This window comes from Durio zibethinus, unplaced genomic scaffold (assembly GCF_047325235.1).
Source record: "Durio zibethinus cultivar Kanyao isolate XHJ-2024 unplaced genomic scaffold, ASM4732523v1 HiC_scaffold_30, whole genome shotgun sequence".
NCBI lineage: Eukaryota > Viridiplantae > Streptophyta > Magnoliopsida > Malvales > Malvaceae > Durio > Durio zibethinus.
The window spans coordinates 1368457-1386755 of NW_028322653.1; the positions used below are offsets into that span (position 1 = coordinate 1368457).

An 18299-nucleotide genomic window follows, 5' to 3' on the forward strand; every position below is an offset into this window, starting at 1 on the left:
GATTTCGGGGGAGAATATAGCATTAGAGATCTACTCTATAGATGCAGGGTTACTGCAAGGAAGTTGAATTGCTTTCCTTAGCAGGGGTGTGTGGGATTTATAGATCATTTTATACAAAATCCCGTTAGAGAAGTTCTCTACTCTATAAGGTCAGTTAATATCTTCTGGGTATTTAACAGACCATTTAGAGATGTGATTTTTTTCTCTATTAGGTCCGTTATTATATACGGGGATTTTTTTACAAGCTTGACCCAAAATGTTGTAGGGCAGTTCGGAAAGAAAAGACGGAGAAGCTGGATCAGCAGCATAAGCTGGAGAAGCTGCAGAAGGAGAAAAAGAAGCTAGGTTCGTTCGAGCTGGAGTTGTTGGTAGCGAGACGGCTAAGGCAGCTAGGGCAGTGAAGTTCGTGCTAAATGACCGAACGAACGTATCTGGTTGCGAGTCTTCTCCTACTGAGAACAGAGCTGCTGGGTGAATTCTGCTCTTATCCCTGAAAATGGTTATCCGTCTTCAACAGTTTCAGTCCTTTGCTGTAGTTCATTTCCTTTGTCTTAAGTGATCTATTAGAGAGCTTCCCTGTGACCACCCGAAGGGTAAGAAAGAGATGCTCCGTGTAGCTAACCCCGAGTCTGGTTGGTAGCCTTTGAAAATAGGTTTCTGACGTAACTGCCTATCATGCCAAGCTTGACGCTGTTGCTCTTGCACAGGCGGTTGCCATCTTCCTCGGGATGGCTCCATTTTTGTAAACGATCGCTTTCTATGTCTCCCAATCGATGCGGTACTGCCAATCGTAGACTGGTGACCTGGGAATGAGAGCTGAAGCTCCATACACCATGATGAATGGCGTGTTTCCAGTCGTTGTTTTTTAGGTTGTTTTTGTATATACCCAACTGTAGGTCACCTATGTGACCAATCCTCACCATTGGTTTCACAGCACTGAGTAAGCATACTAATTAAGACCGAGTTGGTCTTGCCGATAGCCTAGAAGAGGCATCACGAATTAAGAGCTTCCGACTAGAGGAAGCATATGGAAGAGACATTCGCTTTGTTGTAGCTGTTTGCGCTATGATTGGATTTGGGATATGGTGGTACATGGCGCCGGAACCGTTACTACTGACACCACGCGCGCTTAGCGCACCAGACCTTCCAACGGTTCCTTCAGTAGGGGAAGAAAGTTGTCTTATCCCCCCTTTCTAAAAGAAAGCATTGAAGAAGAGGTAAATAAGACGACTATAAAGAGCAGGAAATAAAACTCAATTGAGAGATGGGATGAATACCCAGGCGAAGGGAAGCTGTCTCCGATTTGCGGTTAGTGCTTCCCAAGGACCTAAATAAAAAACTGCAGACCAGAGCAGCCCTCCACCGTAACCAAGCGGACTTGTAATTGTTCTTGTTTCAATTGGAGCGTGCTGCATTGCGTACTTTAAGCGTTCTTGTACATGGGAGGACTGAACTGTCGGATCCCACTTGGCATCGCGCCATTCAGCTCATGAATCTGGTCTTTTTTCCTTAGTTTTACCCGCCCGAACAAATGCCTTTTGTGAAAGAAGGAAGCCCGCATGCCCACTCTTCCTTCCCCCCAACGAACGCTAGGGGCCTCGCCTTGGGAAAGGCTACATTCGATCCCAAATATGTCAATTCAGAATCGACCAAAGAAAAAAAAAAAAAAAAAAGACTCTAAGAAAGAGCGACAAACGAACGTTCATGCTCCTCTATCAGGAGTTTTCACTATCTTGCACAGCGATGTCTGTACAACACAACAAGAGATACAAGTGGTTAGAAGTTTTTATCCCCCCTCCCTTTCTCACGGAAAGCAATCCAAAATGATAACTCACTATGATAAAGGCCCCCCAAAGGGCTGCGTGAACGAAAGTCCTGCGCTAACTTCGGGTCCTCTCTAGCCAAAACCAAAAATGGCATGCAAGCCAAGCCCTAGGAGCTGCTTCACTTTCTCTCCTCCCAAAGGCGTTCCTTCATTTAATTAAGATAAGATAAGATCAGAATACGAATAAGATCAGAAAGGCCATCATTAAGGCAAATAGGGCAATGGCTTCGGTTAGAGCAAATCCCAAAATGGCATACCCAAATAATTGTTTAGCTAATGATGGATTTCGCGCCACGGAATGGATCAAAGAACTGAATACGTTTCCAATACCGACAGCAGCTCCCGCTGAAGCAATTGTAGCAGCTCCGGCACCCATTGATTTTGCACCTTCTAACATCTCGGGTTGAGAATTCTCGTCACGCTTTTTTTTTTTCATTAAAGATTTTATGTTCTGTTATGGATTCCTTATATAAAGCGATTCTTCCCCTCGTTCCTTGGTTTATGCTAGTTTAGGATTTCCTTCTTCCCGTCTGACGATCATCATCATTTTTATCATTATAGAAGTCCTCTCTTTCTATAAAACGAACGATTTCTTCAAAATAGCGATTTTTTTCGTCCCAGGGTTTTTTTAGCCCTGTTTCGATGTGAAACTTTCTTTCTTCGATCGGAATACGGATAAGATTAGAAAGGCCATCATTGAGGCAAAGGCACGCACAAGGCGGCCCCCTCTTCTGATAAAAAACTACAGGGCGGGAGTCAGGAGCCATTGAAAGTCTTACCATTTTTTAACTAGAAATAGTTTTGGATAACTTCGAGAGCCTGCAAATAAAAGGGGCTGTTCACCCCGAAAGTTGCTAAACTATTATACATTTCAGAAAGAAATTGGAGATTGTTGGGGTCCATTTGAGCCATCATCTCTTCAAGTATATCATGTGCATCTTTTCCATGGGGAAGCTGAACATTATTGTTATTAAATAACGGTTGCAAGAGATTATTAGCTATCTGTTCTTGGACAGTCTCGGACACTGATTCTATAACAGAATCTTGATAATTGTCCGGACTTATGCCAAATGGATTACGACTTGTAGCTGGCCGTAGACGACTGACTCTCCAAACAGCGAGAACCCAAACAAAAAGAGGAAAAAGAATTGCGGGATTAGAGGAAAGTGAAAGCAAAAAATTCAATACAAGATCGGCAAGTTGGTTGTTCATAGAGAAACTACAAAATAGAAATTCTTGTCCTTAAATTGGGACAATTCAGGAAGACGGAAATCGCCAGTTGGGTTGGTCCAACCAAGAAAAACATGGAAGTTTTGGGCGTACATAGGAAAAATAACCTCTCTTACGATATTTCTAGTTTTTTGAAAACTGCGCCCCTAAGGGCGTCATGGAGAGTGTTAAAACTGTCTTCGAGAATCTAGGGTTTCTGCCAAATCAGGACGGGCAGATGCCCTCGGTTCACGTCAAAGCCCGAAGAAACCCATCGGTGAACTTAATGGCATGGCATCGAAAGATTGAGCTGAACCTGTTTCTGAACCAGCTCATGAGTAGAATGCCGCTGCTGGTGATGGGTATTTTATCAAGTCAGCAATTGAATCAATCTCCTCGAATCGAAGCAAGGAAGGGAATGAAATGAAGATAGAGCTAGCGAGTTGTTCAGAACTTGCAAACAAGTAAACTAATTGCTTCGCTTAGCTTACTGTGTTGCCTTCTTTCACTGGTTGTAAGGTAAGGATTGCTTCTTGCTAGCGGTAGAAGCAAGCTCGGGTAAACAGATGAGCCGGCAGACGGAGCTACGGCCGTTAGGGGAAAAGGTCTGTAAAACAAGCTTAGCTCTCTGTAAACTGGAGTTAGAGCATGATAGTTCGTGGGAGAGTTATCAACGGGAAGGGTCACTCTATGGTTCATCTACCTTCGGGGAGGCGGCTTCTTCGGCTTAGACCATTTAGTCTCATCAAAACCCACTCCCACTTATTCTTTTCGAAGAAGTGGATAGGCAGCGCTCAATTACGTTATTTTAGAAATGGGATATTGGTTGAGTAAGTAGTCGACAACGACTAGGATATTGGAAGTGGAGTAGTGACGAGAACCGCATGCTCTTTTGATGCGTTCCTCTCCTCTTCACACAGATGGGATTGGAAATAGAAGAGAAGGAGGAAAAACAACCAGGAGATTCACAGGGATTTCAAGACAGAGAATGTATAGGTGATCAGAAACTTGGCTCACCTCGATGAAGTGAACACTTCTTGTCTCACTACTATACAAAGGGAGCCGGGAGCTCGAAGGGGGAAGATGAAGCAGCTCAATGACCTGGTCAGGTAAAAGGAACAATTCAATTGGACAGCAGCATATTGCCCCCACTGCTTAATGGGTGGTATAGCCTGCGTTTTGTTCTTTCCTTATTGTGTTATTATTAATACTCTAGTGGAAATAAGAACAAAAAAGTACTCGAGCAGCAACCCGGAGCGAAAGAGGGAAGAATAGAACCGGCGGATTACTTGATAGCCTATAGAAGCCCGGGGAACCTAGTGCGGTTAGGCAGAGCGTAGATATAGTGATAACTTTTCTATTGACTACAGTAGGGCATATAGCTTAAAGACCTTTTAATCGAAAGCCGAAAGCAGTCTACTCTTCCCCTTCCTTAAGTTAGGTTTTATTGGGCTTTCGTGCTTGCAGGTTCAATCCTGTACTCGAGCTCGAGAAAGAACTCTTCTACGATAAGAGGCGCTCTCCAGGCTGTACCATTATGGAGGAAAATACCATATATGTGGAGCACTCCTATCATATGTTTCTGGCGGACTAATCGATTTCCTTATGGCTTTCTCCCCTGGGAGCCCCGTTCGCCTTTGATACTTCAGTACAGTAGATCTTCAAAAAGAAAAAAAAAATACTTCAATGCAGCCTTAACTACAAGTACATTACGCAAGCTACACCAATACCTAAACTTATCTATAAAGTAAAAAAAGTACCAGTGACGGTGACTTTCTAGGGTTATGGATTCAGTCAGCTAAACTCCATCAAACTCCTCAATACAACCCATGTCGTGACCGGTGTAGCTAAGTTTCCAAAGGTGAACAGCCCCCTGTCCTTTATAGTCGTAAAGGGCTTCTCTGAAAAGTCAGGAAGGAGGCATTCGAAAGGCCGACCACTATATCATAGGCCTTCTGGTAGGAAGGCCGACGACTACACGGACTCTTACTCTATACCAAGTCATGAGCGATAGCGAAGCCTATGCTTTTCTTTGATAGAAAAGGGACGAAAGCCCGACGATATGATATTGTAAGAAAGAAAGTACGTTAAGGTTACGAAGTTACTTAGCCGTCTACAAAGGGAAAGGCGTCGATACGGAGTCACGTCAGCTGTGGATATTAAAGGAACGGAGTCTTTAACTATGGACCGAGACTACACTAAGGAACAAGGAAGCTTGACTGAGAAAAGAAGTCAAGGAACGAAGCTGCTTCTATAATAGCCCCGTTGAATAGGAGGGCGAAGGCTTTTTGCTTTTTGAAAAAGTGTTTTTTGTCTAAATGCATTTTTTTTTTCGAATTTCTATTTAGAGAGAGGGGGCTTCCAGTTCTTAGGAAGAGCCGTACGAGGTAGCTCACGTACGGTTCGGGAGCCGAGCCTATACGTAACCTTGCTGGTGCTGGCCTGATTTAGGTGCTATAGTCCAAGTAGGAAGCAAGGTCCGCAACCGCATTTACTCTATTTATGAAAAAGGAAAAGGAATTGATAGACATATTATATTAAACCGGGTTATTTCGCTCCTCAATCATGGTAGTGGGAATACCCGGCAAAGTCCTTACTACTCATGGAAAGGCGGCGGGGTTTGCGTTATTGTCTTTCCTTCGTTTCTTTCGTGTGACACTATATTCTTTGTTTGTTTTTTTTTGCAACGGCTTTCCCTTTCCCGACATTTTTGCCATCTTTTCTATCTTTGCCATCCAATGGGGTTAGTAGGTAGGTCTATTCGGGCTGGGCTTATGGAAGATGTTCCTTTCGTTGCGGAGGTCACTAGGTCCTTCCACCCACAAGTACAAGTAACGGATCTCTCTTCGCCAAGTTAGAGTAGTAATTCTTCCCATCCCGACCAGTGCGACTATTCCGAAGAGTAGGCAAAAGCGGCTGGATATCTTCAATACAACAAAGTAGTAGGTAGTACTAGTCTTCCCGATTTTTAGGAGGCAGTAGCCACGTGTGCTCGAACTTGTGGAAGTGCTTGCATACCCGGTTGGGTTGGTTCCTCCTGCTTCTCCTTCGGAGACAGAAAGAGTGCCCGCAGCTCCAACTTTGACAAGCTAGCGAGAAGGAAAGGTGTGGTCCTGTCTTAGGCGCATCTGTTTCCGAATGATATCATTCACCAAACCTCCCTACGGGACTTTCATACTCCTTTATGGGTGGTAATCGGTAGATAAAAAGATCAACATTGGTCCAAGAGGAGGAGGGGATATGGTTTTGTTGGTTCCGCCTCAGGTTATCAATCATCGAAAGAAATTGGGCCCAGCATCAGCATTAAATCGAGATTTCTAGTATCTCAAACTCTGGTTGAAAACAACCCTTTCTATGGATTGATCTAAATAACCAAGCCAAGGGGCACTAGCAACAACCATTCCTATGTCCCCAGGATCCAGTATTGAATCCAAGAACCATAGAGAAAATCTAAATATAAACTTGACATCGACGCCTTCTCTCAGAACTGAACATAGGCACTTTTCTACGCGGAGATGGCACGAGAGATGAAATGTCCTTAATGGATAGGGGTCCATACGGGATTTTTCATCACTCAAAAGATCAGAATGAGAAATATCATGTAGTAGGTCTGTTAGCTGGTTCAGAAGATTCCCTCTGGGAGTCTTTTCCAATGTACAAAATTCTCTGGCGGATTGATTGAGTTTTTGCCTACACAGGCAGTCCTGCCCTCAGATAGATAGGGAGTTATCGGCCTGACCAGCAACAGCTATTCCGGCCAACCGGGGAGAAGAGTTTTACCCCTCTATCAGTACAGGCAGGCTTTGAGTCGTTCGTGTTCGAATAGCATAGATGATTCGAACGGGGTGAGAGTTAGGGGCCTGGGCCTTCGATTGGGAACTTCCTTCTAGAAGCAAGTGTAGCGGGGGCGCTTCCATTTCAGAAAAAGTTAAAGTACCTGGAGAAGGAATTCTTTTTTTTGGAAAGAACCCTGAAATCTCCGACTTATGCTCAGTGCCCAGAGGTAGGAAAAATGGAAGATGAAATGAACTTATATAGAGTCAGAAAATCTGCTGCTATAGAATCGGCATCTGACACTGCTTTCCTTGGTTTCAAAGGCTTGGCTAGATTGGTTTGAATAGCCATACCAGGGGAGTATGCATTAACGGTCGAATAAGCAGTGATTCCTGCTCGGCACTTGCTATAGAAGCAGCAGCAGTTAGCTCTAACGGGACTGAAGTCACTTCAGGGGTTAGCTCCGAAAATGTTGAAAGAATAACGGCAGCTAATTCATCCGCATCTGTTGGAGGAAGGACTGCTATTGCATCTTTTATCGAACGGGCTACTTCTGTTGATTGAGAGATGGGAATGCCTAGTCAAGATGTGCCCGTGGGATTTCCCTTCTGAGATGGAGGTCCTGTTTCCAAGTCGTGTTGAATCAGAGCTCTTCTTGCTAACGTCTTTAAAGTGAGAGAAGCGATCCGAGGTCATCTCAGTGAAGTCAGTCAATAGAATAGGCAGACACCCAAGGGAAGATCATGTCACTGAAGACCAAGCTAGCTCAGTTAGAACGAAATTAGGACTACTCTCACGACTATGGACAGTTCTCCTTCCCTTTTATCTTATCACAACCAGGGCACCCCGAATAACCTTAACCTTCACCCGAATACCGGTAACCGTGGGAATCAAGAAGACTCAAAGATATTAGGTTCTTCCTTAGTTCTTTAACATGCCGTACCTCCAAGGTTCTAACAACCCCATCATACATCTTAATTTGAATTCTAACTGTACCCACACCAACAACGGAAAGCTCCTTGTTGTTCCCCAACAAAACTGTACCACTAACTTCCTTGTACGTGGAAAAAAAATGTTTATTGGGACACATGTGAAATGTACAAGTTGAATCAAGAATCCACTCATCACCTGAGTTACTAGTGGACACTGCTAGAACACTCTCGGCATCATCAGAACACCCCCCTTGACTAGCAACATTTTCTTCATAAGATAACTCATAAACTTTCTTTTTCCCTTTATCTTTGCGCTTCGGACAGTTTAATGTGCCCAACCTCGTGACATTTGAAGCATTTCACTTTCCCGGACTTAGATTTGGATCTAGACCTGCCTCTACTCCCAGACTCTTTTTCCTTTGCTTTACTCCTCACCATCAAGCCCTTTCCATGATCCTCGTACTGCTTTAGCTTTCGACCAGCCCTTTCAGTTCAATGAAGCTAATCCCTCATACTCCGCCCAACAATCTGTATTTCGGGGAATCACACCTTCCTTTCTCTTCTGCCGCTTGGATCTCTTGTGCTGTTGCCGGTGTGAATTTTCAATTCCGACGTGACTCATCTATCAGCTCTGGGCGAACATCCATGAACATTCCTGCCAGCAAGGCTGCATCGGTCATTGGCGGTTGCTTTCTTAGTGTGTTTTGTTCGCTGCCCACTGGTGATATATAAATGTAGATATAGGAAGAGGCTAAGCTAAGCCTACGTAACGCTATACGCTATGGGAACAGCTTTTTTGTCCGCTTTCATGCCATATAGATGCGCTACCTTGTGCATAAGTAAGTAAAGTAGCATCCAGAATAGAATCCAGAGCAGCTAATAAAAGAAAATCGAGTAGCTTGCGGGCATTGCGCACTAGCTTCAGTGGGAGTGAAAAAACTGTTAAGTTAGTGTTCTCAGTGTGACCTTTCCGAGTCCGAGGGACTGTAGAATTTATTAATAGCATTCAAGGTTAAACATGACTCTTAGAGAATTACAAAATACGAAGTTCTCCTCTTTTATTTTGACTTGGTTTTCAGGGTCAGGACCTTTCTCGCTGGGCGAGCGTATCCGATTCTAAAGTCCTTTCCTAAACCACTTCCCTCAGTTGCTGAAAGATAGAGATAAGCTTTCTAAATGAGATTGAGTTCCACGAATATGCAGGCTAGAAAGATGTTACGTTACTCTTATTTGAAATTTGAATTGAGATTAAAATTTCTTTCTTTTTTTTATTGGTTATCAAAAATGTAATTTCATTTCTCTACCACTTGTGAAGAAGGCCCCGAAAAGAGTACAGAACCTTTTTTTTTAATTATTGGCAAACTAGTCTTTGTTCTTGTTCTCTCAAAGGTCGTCTTTTCACTCGGGTATGTCTTTATGGTTATGGACGAGCTAAATCGTGCCGTTGCTCAATTCTACCCCTCTTCATCAGGGGGAATGTTTCCGTCCAGTACACCCAAAAATCCCTCTGGTGATTCTTCTATCTTTTATCTTTCCTTTGACTACAACTAACGAGTACTGTAAGAAGCATTTTGCTTCACCACTCAATGAAGAAGAAAAAAATAACTATCTCGACCTTCGAAATTCCCAAGAGTGGATAGAAAATAACCTTACGAAGGTCGAGGAAATGAAAAAAAGTATAGGGCAACGAGCGAAAGAAATCGCTCAACTAAATGGTCTTAATCAAGACCGATGTGACGCAGTGGAAATTTCAGCACTGCATTTAGCGGCAGATGTATAAGATCTTCCGGAAAATAAGCAGCTCAAATTCCTATTCAACTATCTCGGGGCTATATTCTTATTCTTACTTGTCTGAATACAGCTTTGTCAGTATGTTTTTTGGAGTTCCCCCCGGTTAGCTAAATAATTAATAATTCAAAACTAAAGCCATTCATAGCAAGGGCTTCTCTCGCTTTATTACTTTTTTTAGGAGTAAGAAAAGTCGTGGACAAAATGAGGGTGCATTGGATCGAGAGTAAGCACTAGTGATAGGGCAAACGATGCAATAGCTTCGGTTAGATATGTGGTGGCCCCCGGACATAGAAAAAAAAAAGAAAGAAAATTAGAAAACATTTGAACTAATTATTATAACCCATAAATGAATTTTATATATTCGAAAGCCTGCTCCCAATAGCAACTATGAAATCCACACTCTACAAAGTTAGAGTAGACATCAGATATAAAAAAGGGGTCTAGCACCTCCTCTTCCCCAATCACCATCCTCTTCGAGAGACCAGTTGGATGGCAAGGCCGCTCCTATTTTATTTCCTCTATCTTCCCTTGAAAGAAACGATAAATATTTAAAATAGAATTACCTCACTCAGATCTTGTGGAGAAGAAGAAGAAGCCAGCTCATTTCGGACCCCAGCCTCAGAAGATAAACTATTGGAGACCTGGGGCCCCCTATAGAACAACTTCTTTAAGATCTTTAAGATGGAGAAGATTCCGAAATGTCTATCCAATCGCTAGTGAATACCGAGTGGGTTCAGTTGACATTAAATTAGATTTGACTACGTTATTAGAACCATACTGAGAAATTTGAAGTTTCCTTTTCATGTAGAATTAGGATGAACGGAGATCTATTACGACCAGCGCGGTTGTTCCTATTTCATTTTCTTTTTCCCTTAGAGAGCACTCACTGAGTTACTTACGGGATAAAAAGTCTTAAGGTAAGTCGCAAACTATCAAAAAAATGAATTGACCAATTGACAACGCCACTCATTCATTCTAACGAGATTTGAGAAATTCGATTGTTTAACTGCGAATAGTCTATCTGACGGAGACACTCGCTAGATCTAGTTAGAGTTTCTCGGCGAATCGTCTCTTTTTTTACGTAATTAGTAGCTTTCTTTCTTTTTTTGTTATCATGTTGTATTGGTTTGAGGTTTCCATTGGATGAATCTGTCTAGCGATTCACTGGACAAGGCTAGGGTAGCGACTCCTCATAACATCTTGCAACCCGCTTTAGTTCTTCCAAATAACAAGATCTATATCCGGATCTTTAGGGATCAAACTAGGGGAAAGGGAGGTTACGGGACTAAGTAACTACTCGGTTGAGAAAGGCATCAGTGATTTCGAACATTTCTTATGAAAATTCGAGTGTGAGTTGATTGATTGTTTGAGTCGGGAGTTGGAGGGTACAAAAAAGGCTTCGCCGATTGAGAAAACTTGATCTGAGCTGGGGGACTAAAGGCTTCGCCGACTGAGAATACCCCGATTCAATCCTTATATGCACGGTCATTAAGCCATCCCGCTCTTCCTGACCCAAGGAAGGCTAGGTGGTATGACGAGCCAATTGAGGAATAGAGCGATTCTTCTGATGATGAAAGAGGGAATGTTACTATACGTCATTTCCAACCTGGCATGTAGAAGCTGGATCGCCCGATGCCTTACCCCTCTGCCCCCAAGGAAGTAGCCCTTCTGTTCCCCATGTAAAGGCTTAGGTCTCCCTCACTTAGCTTCCTGAACCCCTGCAAAGAATTAGAGACATGGACCGAAGCCCCATAGTCAACACACCAAGAGTTCTCAGTGCCAGAAATGAGGTTAGATTCAATGATGAAGAGAGAAGAAACGTTCCCCTCCGATTTCTTCATTTGGAGAGAGGCTTTGAAGAACCTGCAGTCCCTCTCTCTTGAAGTGGCCTGGTTTGCCGCAAAAGAAGCATTGTTGCCATAAGAAGGCTTGTCTTGGGGTTTGAGTCCATTGAAAGCGCTAGTGTGTGTAAAGCAAATGGCGACTTGCTCAGCAACAAGTGAAAAATAGAATATTATTTTATTCTATTTTTATATTCTATTTAACTCTCTAATCCTAATCATTTTTTACCAAATATATCCGCTACCTTCCAAGCATCATCAAAGTAACATGAGGGTTGGTTACTGGTGAGATACTAAATGTTGATCCATCAACAACTCTCCCCCCAACACAGTCCCCATGGTAATGCCATATAGTGCTCACAGTTCTGCATAAAAAGTCAGCCATCTAAGTAGAGCATGGTCAGATTGATCAACAGGCCCTAAAATCCTGAAATTTCTAGTCCCAAACCATTCAAAACATTCAAGGAACTTATCATCATCCATGGACCGGCTTCTCAGTACATCTCAAATCTTGCATGTGCCATTAATACACTTTTCTACATCCACCAGGTTTCTGAAGTAGTTGAACTGGGCAATCGGATTAATCCTTACATATCAATTGAAGCCAGCCTTAATAAACCATTAGAAAGCGGCCCAACAATCTTCTCCATGAGGGTGGTCACAAACGAGCAGGGGATGTAAAAGGGATAACATTGGAAGCTGTTTCAAGGTAAGCCCCAATTTCAGTAATGTCAACAACTTGTATCAGTGAGTGCTCCAGTGGGATTAGAGGGCACAAGTAAGATATCATTCCTTGGATTATCATAGAGGTACTGCCCGACATATGGATGATGATAAGCAACTGGAATTCCCCAAGATGACAGATAAAGCCTAGGGCCAATACCACTCAACAGCAACAATTGTGGACTTTCAATAGCACCAGCAGATAACATCACCTCACCCCCTTATCCTTCAACATTGCATGATGCTACTGCCCTGTCGCAATAAACCACACCAATTGCTGATTGCTTAGACCCTGGATAAGGCAAATAAGATGTCAACAATATCCTCTCCACACTTGCATACACGGCTACTTGGATATTCAAATAATTTGCATAACTAATAACATCAGTAGCACTATGTCTCCTCCCTGAACTATCAAAAGTCGAACCGCCAAGGCCAAGCTAATTTAATTAGTTTAACACCTGCAACAACCAGGGTGTACTTTAATTAGGTACTTGATTGGTCTTCCTCACAGTTACATTCCATACCAAAATAAGTGTCAATTTTTCCGATGTTATCATGTGAAATGAGCCAGTTTCCCTTCATTAAAGCTTTGATTGAACATGACGGGGCCGAGACAAGCAGACTTCCTTGGCGACAACCCCAATCCGCAAAGCAATCTTCCACCGTCTGATGAAGACCTTACATGATTCGTCCTCTCCAATTCCCGCATTATCCCATTCCACTCCTTTAAAGCAGTTGTTGCCGATGATGATGACGAAGTCGTCGAATCACAACCGTCCGATTGATCATCAGAATCACGCAACAAATTCTCCCGAGATATACGTAGTGTAGACTTTTCTTTCTTCATGCTCCGGTGAGTCTTTGGATGAAGGCTCTTGCCGATTAGATCACGGAAACCGATAGCGGAGACACCGGTCATGGCTGGGACATCAGCAGCTTCAAGAATTGTAACGGCAACGTTGAGAACCCCGTGGAACCTACCAGAAGGTCGGCGGACTTGAACTGCACTGAAAGAAGGAGTCTTTAAAGCGTTCAAGGAAGAACCGGACCGAAGAAAATGACTAACAAGCAACCGGACGGTGCCAAGGAGAGTATCTCGGAGGACACCGACGGCGAATATTTCAACTGATTCGCCAGAGGGAGCAATCCACCTAGTCTGAACGAATCGTTCGACTATGACCTGGTGACTCTGCCACAGCAGCCTGCCATCATTTCGATGTACGACCTCCTACGTCTTTCTCCTGAAACCAGAAAGGCAGTAGTCAAAGCTCTCTCGCAAGCCCAGAAGACACTTACGTAAATCGGGTTGAAGCTAAAGGGAAGAAGCCTAAAGAGTGTGAGGAATGGATGGCAACCAGAGAGTTCCGGGCCGCCAACATAGTCTTTTCAAAGGACGACCCACTCTCTGGGGAACGAACGATCAGAGATGCTTTCATTTTTCCAAGGAGCAAGGAGAAAGGCTGCATTACGACAATAAGACCTGACTTTAGAAAGCATGGATTTGTCATAGCTGGAAAAAAAGAACCTCGTTTTCTATCTTCTTTTTATACTTATTCGCTTTGTTGCCTCATCACGCTGACGCAGCCGTAGATTGAGCCCTGGAAGTCTTCTCCTCGCGGCTCCCTGCGTTGATATTCGAGGAAGTCGCTCTCGACACGAGGGATATACAAGAAAGACCAGCTCTAGATCCCCAAGTCTCCATGGTCGTTCTTTTGAACATCTCTTTCTATTCTTATAAATGCTCTCAGTTAGAAGAATAGAAATACAGGGATTGAACCCTATGCGTGTGGTGCCACTCAATGGAATCCTACTGAAAATGGACAACTAACAACTTTCCTGGATAAGTGCTATCAGTGGACTCGCTAGTGTTTCGTATAATGTTCAAAAGTATGTTTCTTATTATCGTATCGAAGAAGAATGAGGGGTAAACAAAGGAATTGATCGAGAAAGATATCTCTTGTTACTCTTCTTCTTATTAGAAGATCCCTTGTTCTCTCTCCTTATTAGAAGTTATTCATGGAGACGGCCGACATGCTGCGATCAAATGACTAAGACTCCACGTTAAGTACGAAGCTTTTTATCTTTTCCTGAACCCGCCCTGATCTTAGCAAATCCGAGAGCGATCAGCGATAAGAAAGAGCTCTTCCCATCCCACCCGAAATCTAAATTCCCCATGCAGGGCACCCACAAGGCAGTAACTGTGCCAGAGAGTTCGGAGTCTCAATAAGAGTGTAGCAGTCACCAATACCAGTAGTTCCATTCTCAATGGGAGCAGTTTCTTAACTTTAATTCCCTGCCATCCCGCCTAGTCTCCTGTAAGTCGTAAGGGGAATAAGGGGGCATGTATAAGTCTTTTATTTTATATGGGCTAAGGCTTTGTTGTGTGCACCCCAGGTAATAAGTCCCAGTGGTGTAAGAGAGGCTTTTGCATCTATTTTCAAAGAGCTCTCCCTAGTGAGTGTCAGTGCCCCCTTTTGGAAGTGTATGGATGAACTTTGGTTGTGAGAAATAGAATATTAAACTAGCCATTGAATAATATGATATTGGCAGAATGAACTTTACACTGGATATATTCTAACACTAGAAATAGAATAGCTAGAGCAGGCAAGTAAAAGGAGTATCTTCTTAGAATTTTAGGCAAGTGGGTAAAAAAAGAAAGTAATCTATTACATTAGGTAATATGCCAATCTTTCTCCTTGCAAGTTCTGTTACATCCATTGCTGGCATTCGTAATGCCTTCTCCTAATAATCCATTAGAGGCGGTTTCAGTTGCAGTGGATGAGGATTGAGTTCTCTTAGATGGGGTTTTAGTTTGAGTAGAAGTTGCCGAAAAGAGGGATCTAGTTGAAGTCGTGGGGTAAGCCCTTCTCTTCTAGACAATCATGTTTTTCTTGCTTTCCTTGTCCCTGCCCTTTCTGTCCTTCCTTCTGCCTTCGAGCTAAGGCAATCCCATCATTCCATCAAGCAGGGTAAGTAAAGGGAAAGGGATCTTAGGGAAGCCTTTGAGTGCGAAAGCCCGTCTTTTTTTTTTGTCCTCAATCGCCCTTTCCCTCTAAGACGTGAATTGGAATTGTGCCAGAAAGAGGAAAATCTGTTATGCAAAGGCTTGAAAACTGGCCTGCACCGACAGCAACTCCAACTGCAACTAGATCAACTTCACCTGGCTTGGCAGATACTGCGGGCTTTCACCGCTTTTACTTACTTGAAGAAGAAGGAAAACTGCTTATTAGCTGTCTTTGACCTCCGCAACTGCAATTGAATTGGAAAAGACAGGGATAGATGTTCCTGGAAGCGGGTATTCAAAGTTCACTATTAGGATTGGAGCCTTGCATTCGCTAGAATTGACCTTACCTTCTTTAGTCTTGAGCCCCTATGCTCTTGCCTTAGTGACATCCGGGTCAGGTTATGTGGGATCAGGTTTAGTGGTAATTGGATAAACCGAAGCAATTGTAGAGTTTCAAAGAGCTTATTCTTATGCGACAGCTGATATGCGACATGAAAGATCTTATTCTATCTATCTAGACAACAGCGGATATGCGAAGAGCAGAGATGATCACAGTAGCAGCTTGCCAAGTGCAAAGTCTTAGCGCGGTAACCCATCCAAAGCGTTCTTCTTTATCTTTCTTTCCTATACACTCCTCAAGCTTATCGACTGGGCTAAAAGCGTGCGAGCCCACGTCCGGTTGTCCTATGACTGAAATGGACCTTTTCCTCTTGTTGTTTGGCCTGGCCTATACCAGTTCGTATAAGATAAGGGCCTTTTCTTCTGTTCGTGGGAACCTTCAAAAAAAAAACCTGTAGCTACAGCCGTTCCTTCAGTCTTGCGGCATAAATTCACCATGTGCATGATGAGCAAGATGTATGGGCGATCCCTATATGGAGGGAGACCTGAGATGAGATGTGTGCCTACGAAATGACCAGGGAATAAACTGATCGAGACAAGGCCCGATACGAACTGACAAACGAATATACCAGCAGCAGCCGTAGCACCAGTAAAAAAGCAGTAGTTGGAGTTTCTCCGGCTTTCTTCCCTGCCTCTATATGAATTCTTCCTACCCGCAAGGGACAAAGCCTTCCAGTGTTTATACCTGCGATCAAGTTCTATAACTTGCTTCCAATGCGAGGCCTGCCTATCTCCCAAGGCAACCCCCGAATCTCTTACAACCGGAGTGGGTTTTTCCTTTTGTTGTTTTTAAGGGAAAGTAGGACATGTTACATTCAAGCGAGTGCTCCAGTGAGTTCCTTATTAGAGTAGAGTCTTTTCCAACCATTGGAAGTTCTCCTTCAGACATTAGGAGTTATAGTTTTCTTAATCGAGGTGGAGTAGCTTTCGATGTCGTACCAGCCTCCCCAGATTCTATTCATTCAGCCGAACCAATTGCAGTACTCAGATTTTAGCGCATAGATCTCTCTCTTGGTATCCGGTCCCTCGCCTTCTTCCTTTGCTATTTATGGATGATAGGATTCAAAGTGCCACATCTCCTTCTCTTTCTCTAGATCGAATTAAGAGCAGGAATAGCCTTCACTGCCCTCTTTCTTTGCTGCATCTGATATTACCGCCCCTCCTCCAACTAAAGTTATTCCTCCAAGCCATTTAATGGCATCGCTTTTTCCTTCAACGGCAGGAGCAGCTAAGATCGGCTATTTGTTCACATGAAAGCATCCCACGTTCGAGCTAGTCGAATCCGTACTTCTTGTTATACCGCGAGTGTGCCCCAATTCCATTCAAACTCGGAGAAGGAGGTTCGAAGACCCCCTTGGGGCTACGAAACTAGGCTATTCAAACCAATCCACCCAATCTAGCCAAACCTTTGAAACCAAGGAAAGCAGTGCCCTCGAGTTTTCTCTTGGAGGCAGGGCTAAGGGCATGCCTTAAGGTAGCGAGTGAGAGTCCAGGTCTTGCAGAGCCTCTCTATGCATTAAGACTAATTCTTAGCAAAAAAAAGCACAAAGAAGGTAAAGAAGGTTCGATGGAATTGTTGCTCATGACATGTCTCGTCTCGATTGATTGATCATAGACAGAAGAGTTTCCAGCCTATGGCTGCCCGAATGCAAAACCTGAATTCCCGGATAGAAGAGAATCTATCTCGGTAGGGAATTGGATCGTAGAAGATGGCAGAGCTATCCAGAATGACAAGAGATCATCCCAACACAACAGATGACCGGGAAATCCACAGGTTCGAGAGAATGGTCCAGCAAACTGACGAAGTCCTATCTCTCAGCAGCAACATCCGCTGCAACAAGTTACGAAAGCTTTCCTTCTGCTCACTTCGACCTCTCTCTCTGCTAGTACCTACTTTCCATAGTTATTGGTCGAGTAATCTGCCTTCCTCTCGGTTGTTGGTGAGTACCAGAATCTGAGCTACGGTTTATTCTGGTTGAGTTGAGGTGGAATCTTTAATTGTTGACCTTTCGGTTGGAGTTCACCTTCTCTTTATCCTCTGTTTCGAGGCTTAGCGTAAGTTCTTAGTTACATCTCTCACTGGTTGTTTACTTACTAATGTCATAGAGCTAAGACGCCTATGAAAGGAATCGACTTATAATGGAGGGGTACCCCGGGTTTAGCATTAACGTCTGTCTTTCCTTCTATGCTTGGAAAGAGAGGTCATAAACTTTCCTATCCCTTGACTCGAAGAGATTTACCCGAAGATAGGCTCTTTTGTTCATTCCACTCGTAGAGTTCAATAACTACTTCATCTTTCTCCCGGAAGGGAATAAAGCGCTTTCGAGTGACGTATTCGGCCTCGACTTCTTAGCCGATCTAGCTCCTTCCTCTGTGTAGTCTTCTGCCACTGTTTGTTTAAGAATCTTTCCTTGCTTTCCTATCGGTAGTCCGCTTAGGCTTAGAGAGTTAACCTCCTATAATGTATAATGAAAGGGCGGAGGCAGACCTCTTATCCCTGTTGAGTTAACAATAAATCTGTAACTCTTTGGTCTCGTACCTAAGTTCGTTCGTCTTCCTTCGGTCAAGGATCTGATCTAGCACGATTCTATCTCAGCAGATTCTACGGCGGAGGTTGAGTCTCTGGTTTAAAACTTTGGTTAAGCTCTCATCCCCCTCTGTTATTGTAATCAATTGGTTGAATAACCTACCTCTTACTTACAAGCAAGGGGAATCGCTTCACAAATCCTACTGTCAAGGAAAAGGCTAAGAGTTCTAGCTCGTTAGGGATGGGATTCATAAGACTAAGACCGGTAATG

General features: G+C 43.5%; 3 protein-coding genes and 1 pseudogene across 4 annotated transcripts in view; all 4 read right to left on the bottom strand.

The window, feature by feature from the left end:
* Nucleotides 1-1545: 1545 nt before the first annotated feature.
* On the bottom strand, nucleotides 1546-2261 carry LOC149510553 (ATP synthase subunit C family protein). The gene has a single exon (XM_089757553.1). The coding sequence runs from the start codon at nucleotides 2259-2261 to the stop codon at nucleotides 1998-2000; it is 264 nt and encodes an 87-aa protein (XP_089613679.1). The 3' UTR covers nucleotides 1546-1997.
* On the bottom strand, nucleotides 1546-12532 carry LOC149510554 ((R)-mandelonitrile lyase-like pseudogene; annotated as a pseudogene). Its single transcript, XR_016335282.1, has one exon. The product of XR_016335282.1 is annotated as a (R)-mandelonitrile lyase-like pseudogene (transcript).
* Nucleotides 1546-14358, bottom strand: LOC149510555 (uncharacterized). Its single transcript, XM_089757560.1, has 5 exons — nucleotides 14298-14358; nucleotides 14148-14196; nucleotides 13665-13908; nucleotides 13395-13558; nucleotides 1546-13300 (listed from the first exon to the last, which is right to left on the bottom strand). Exons 1-5 carry the CDS (start codon nucleotides 14356-14358, stop codon nucleotides 12652-12654), a joined length of 1167 nt encoding a protein of 388 aa, XP_089613686.1. The 3' UTR covers nucleotides 1546-12651.
* Nucleotides 1546-18299, bottom strand: part of LOC149510552 (ATPase, F1 complex, alpha subunit protein) — a 21673-nt gene continuing 4919 nt past the window's right edge. Inside the window, exon 1 of the mRNA XM_089757552.1 lies at nucleotides 1546-18299. This exon is cut by the window's right edge and continues 4919 nt beyond it. The gene's annotated coding sequence lies outside the window, so the exon portion shown is untranslated.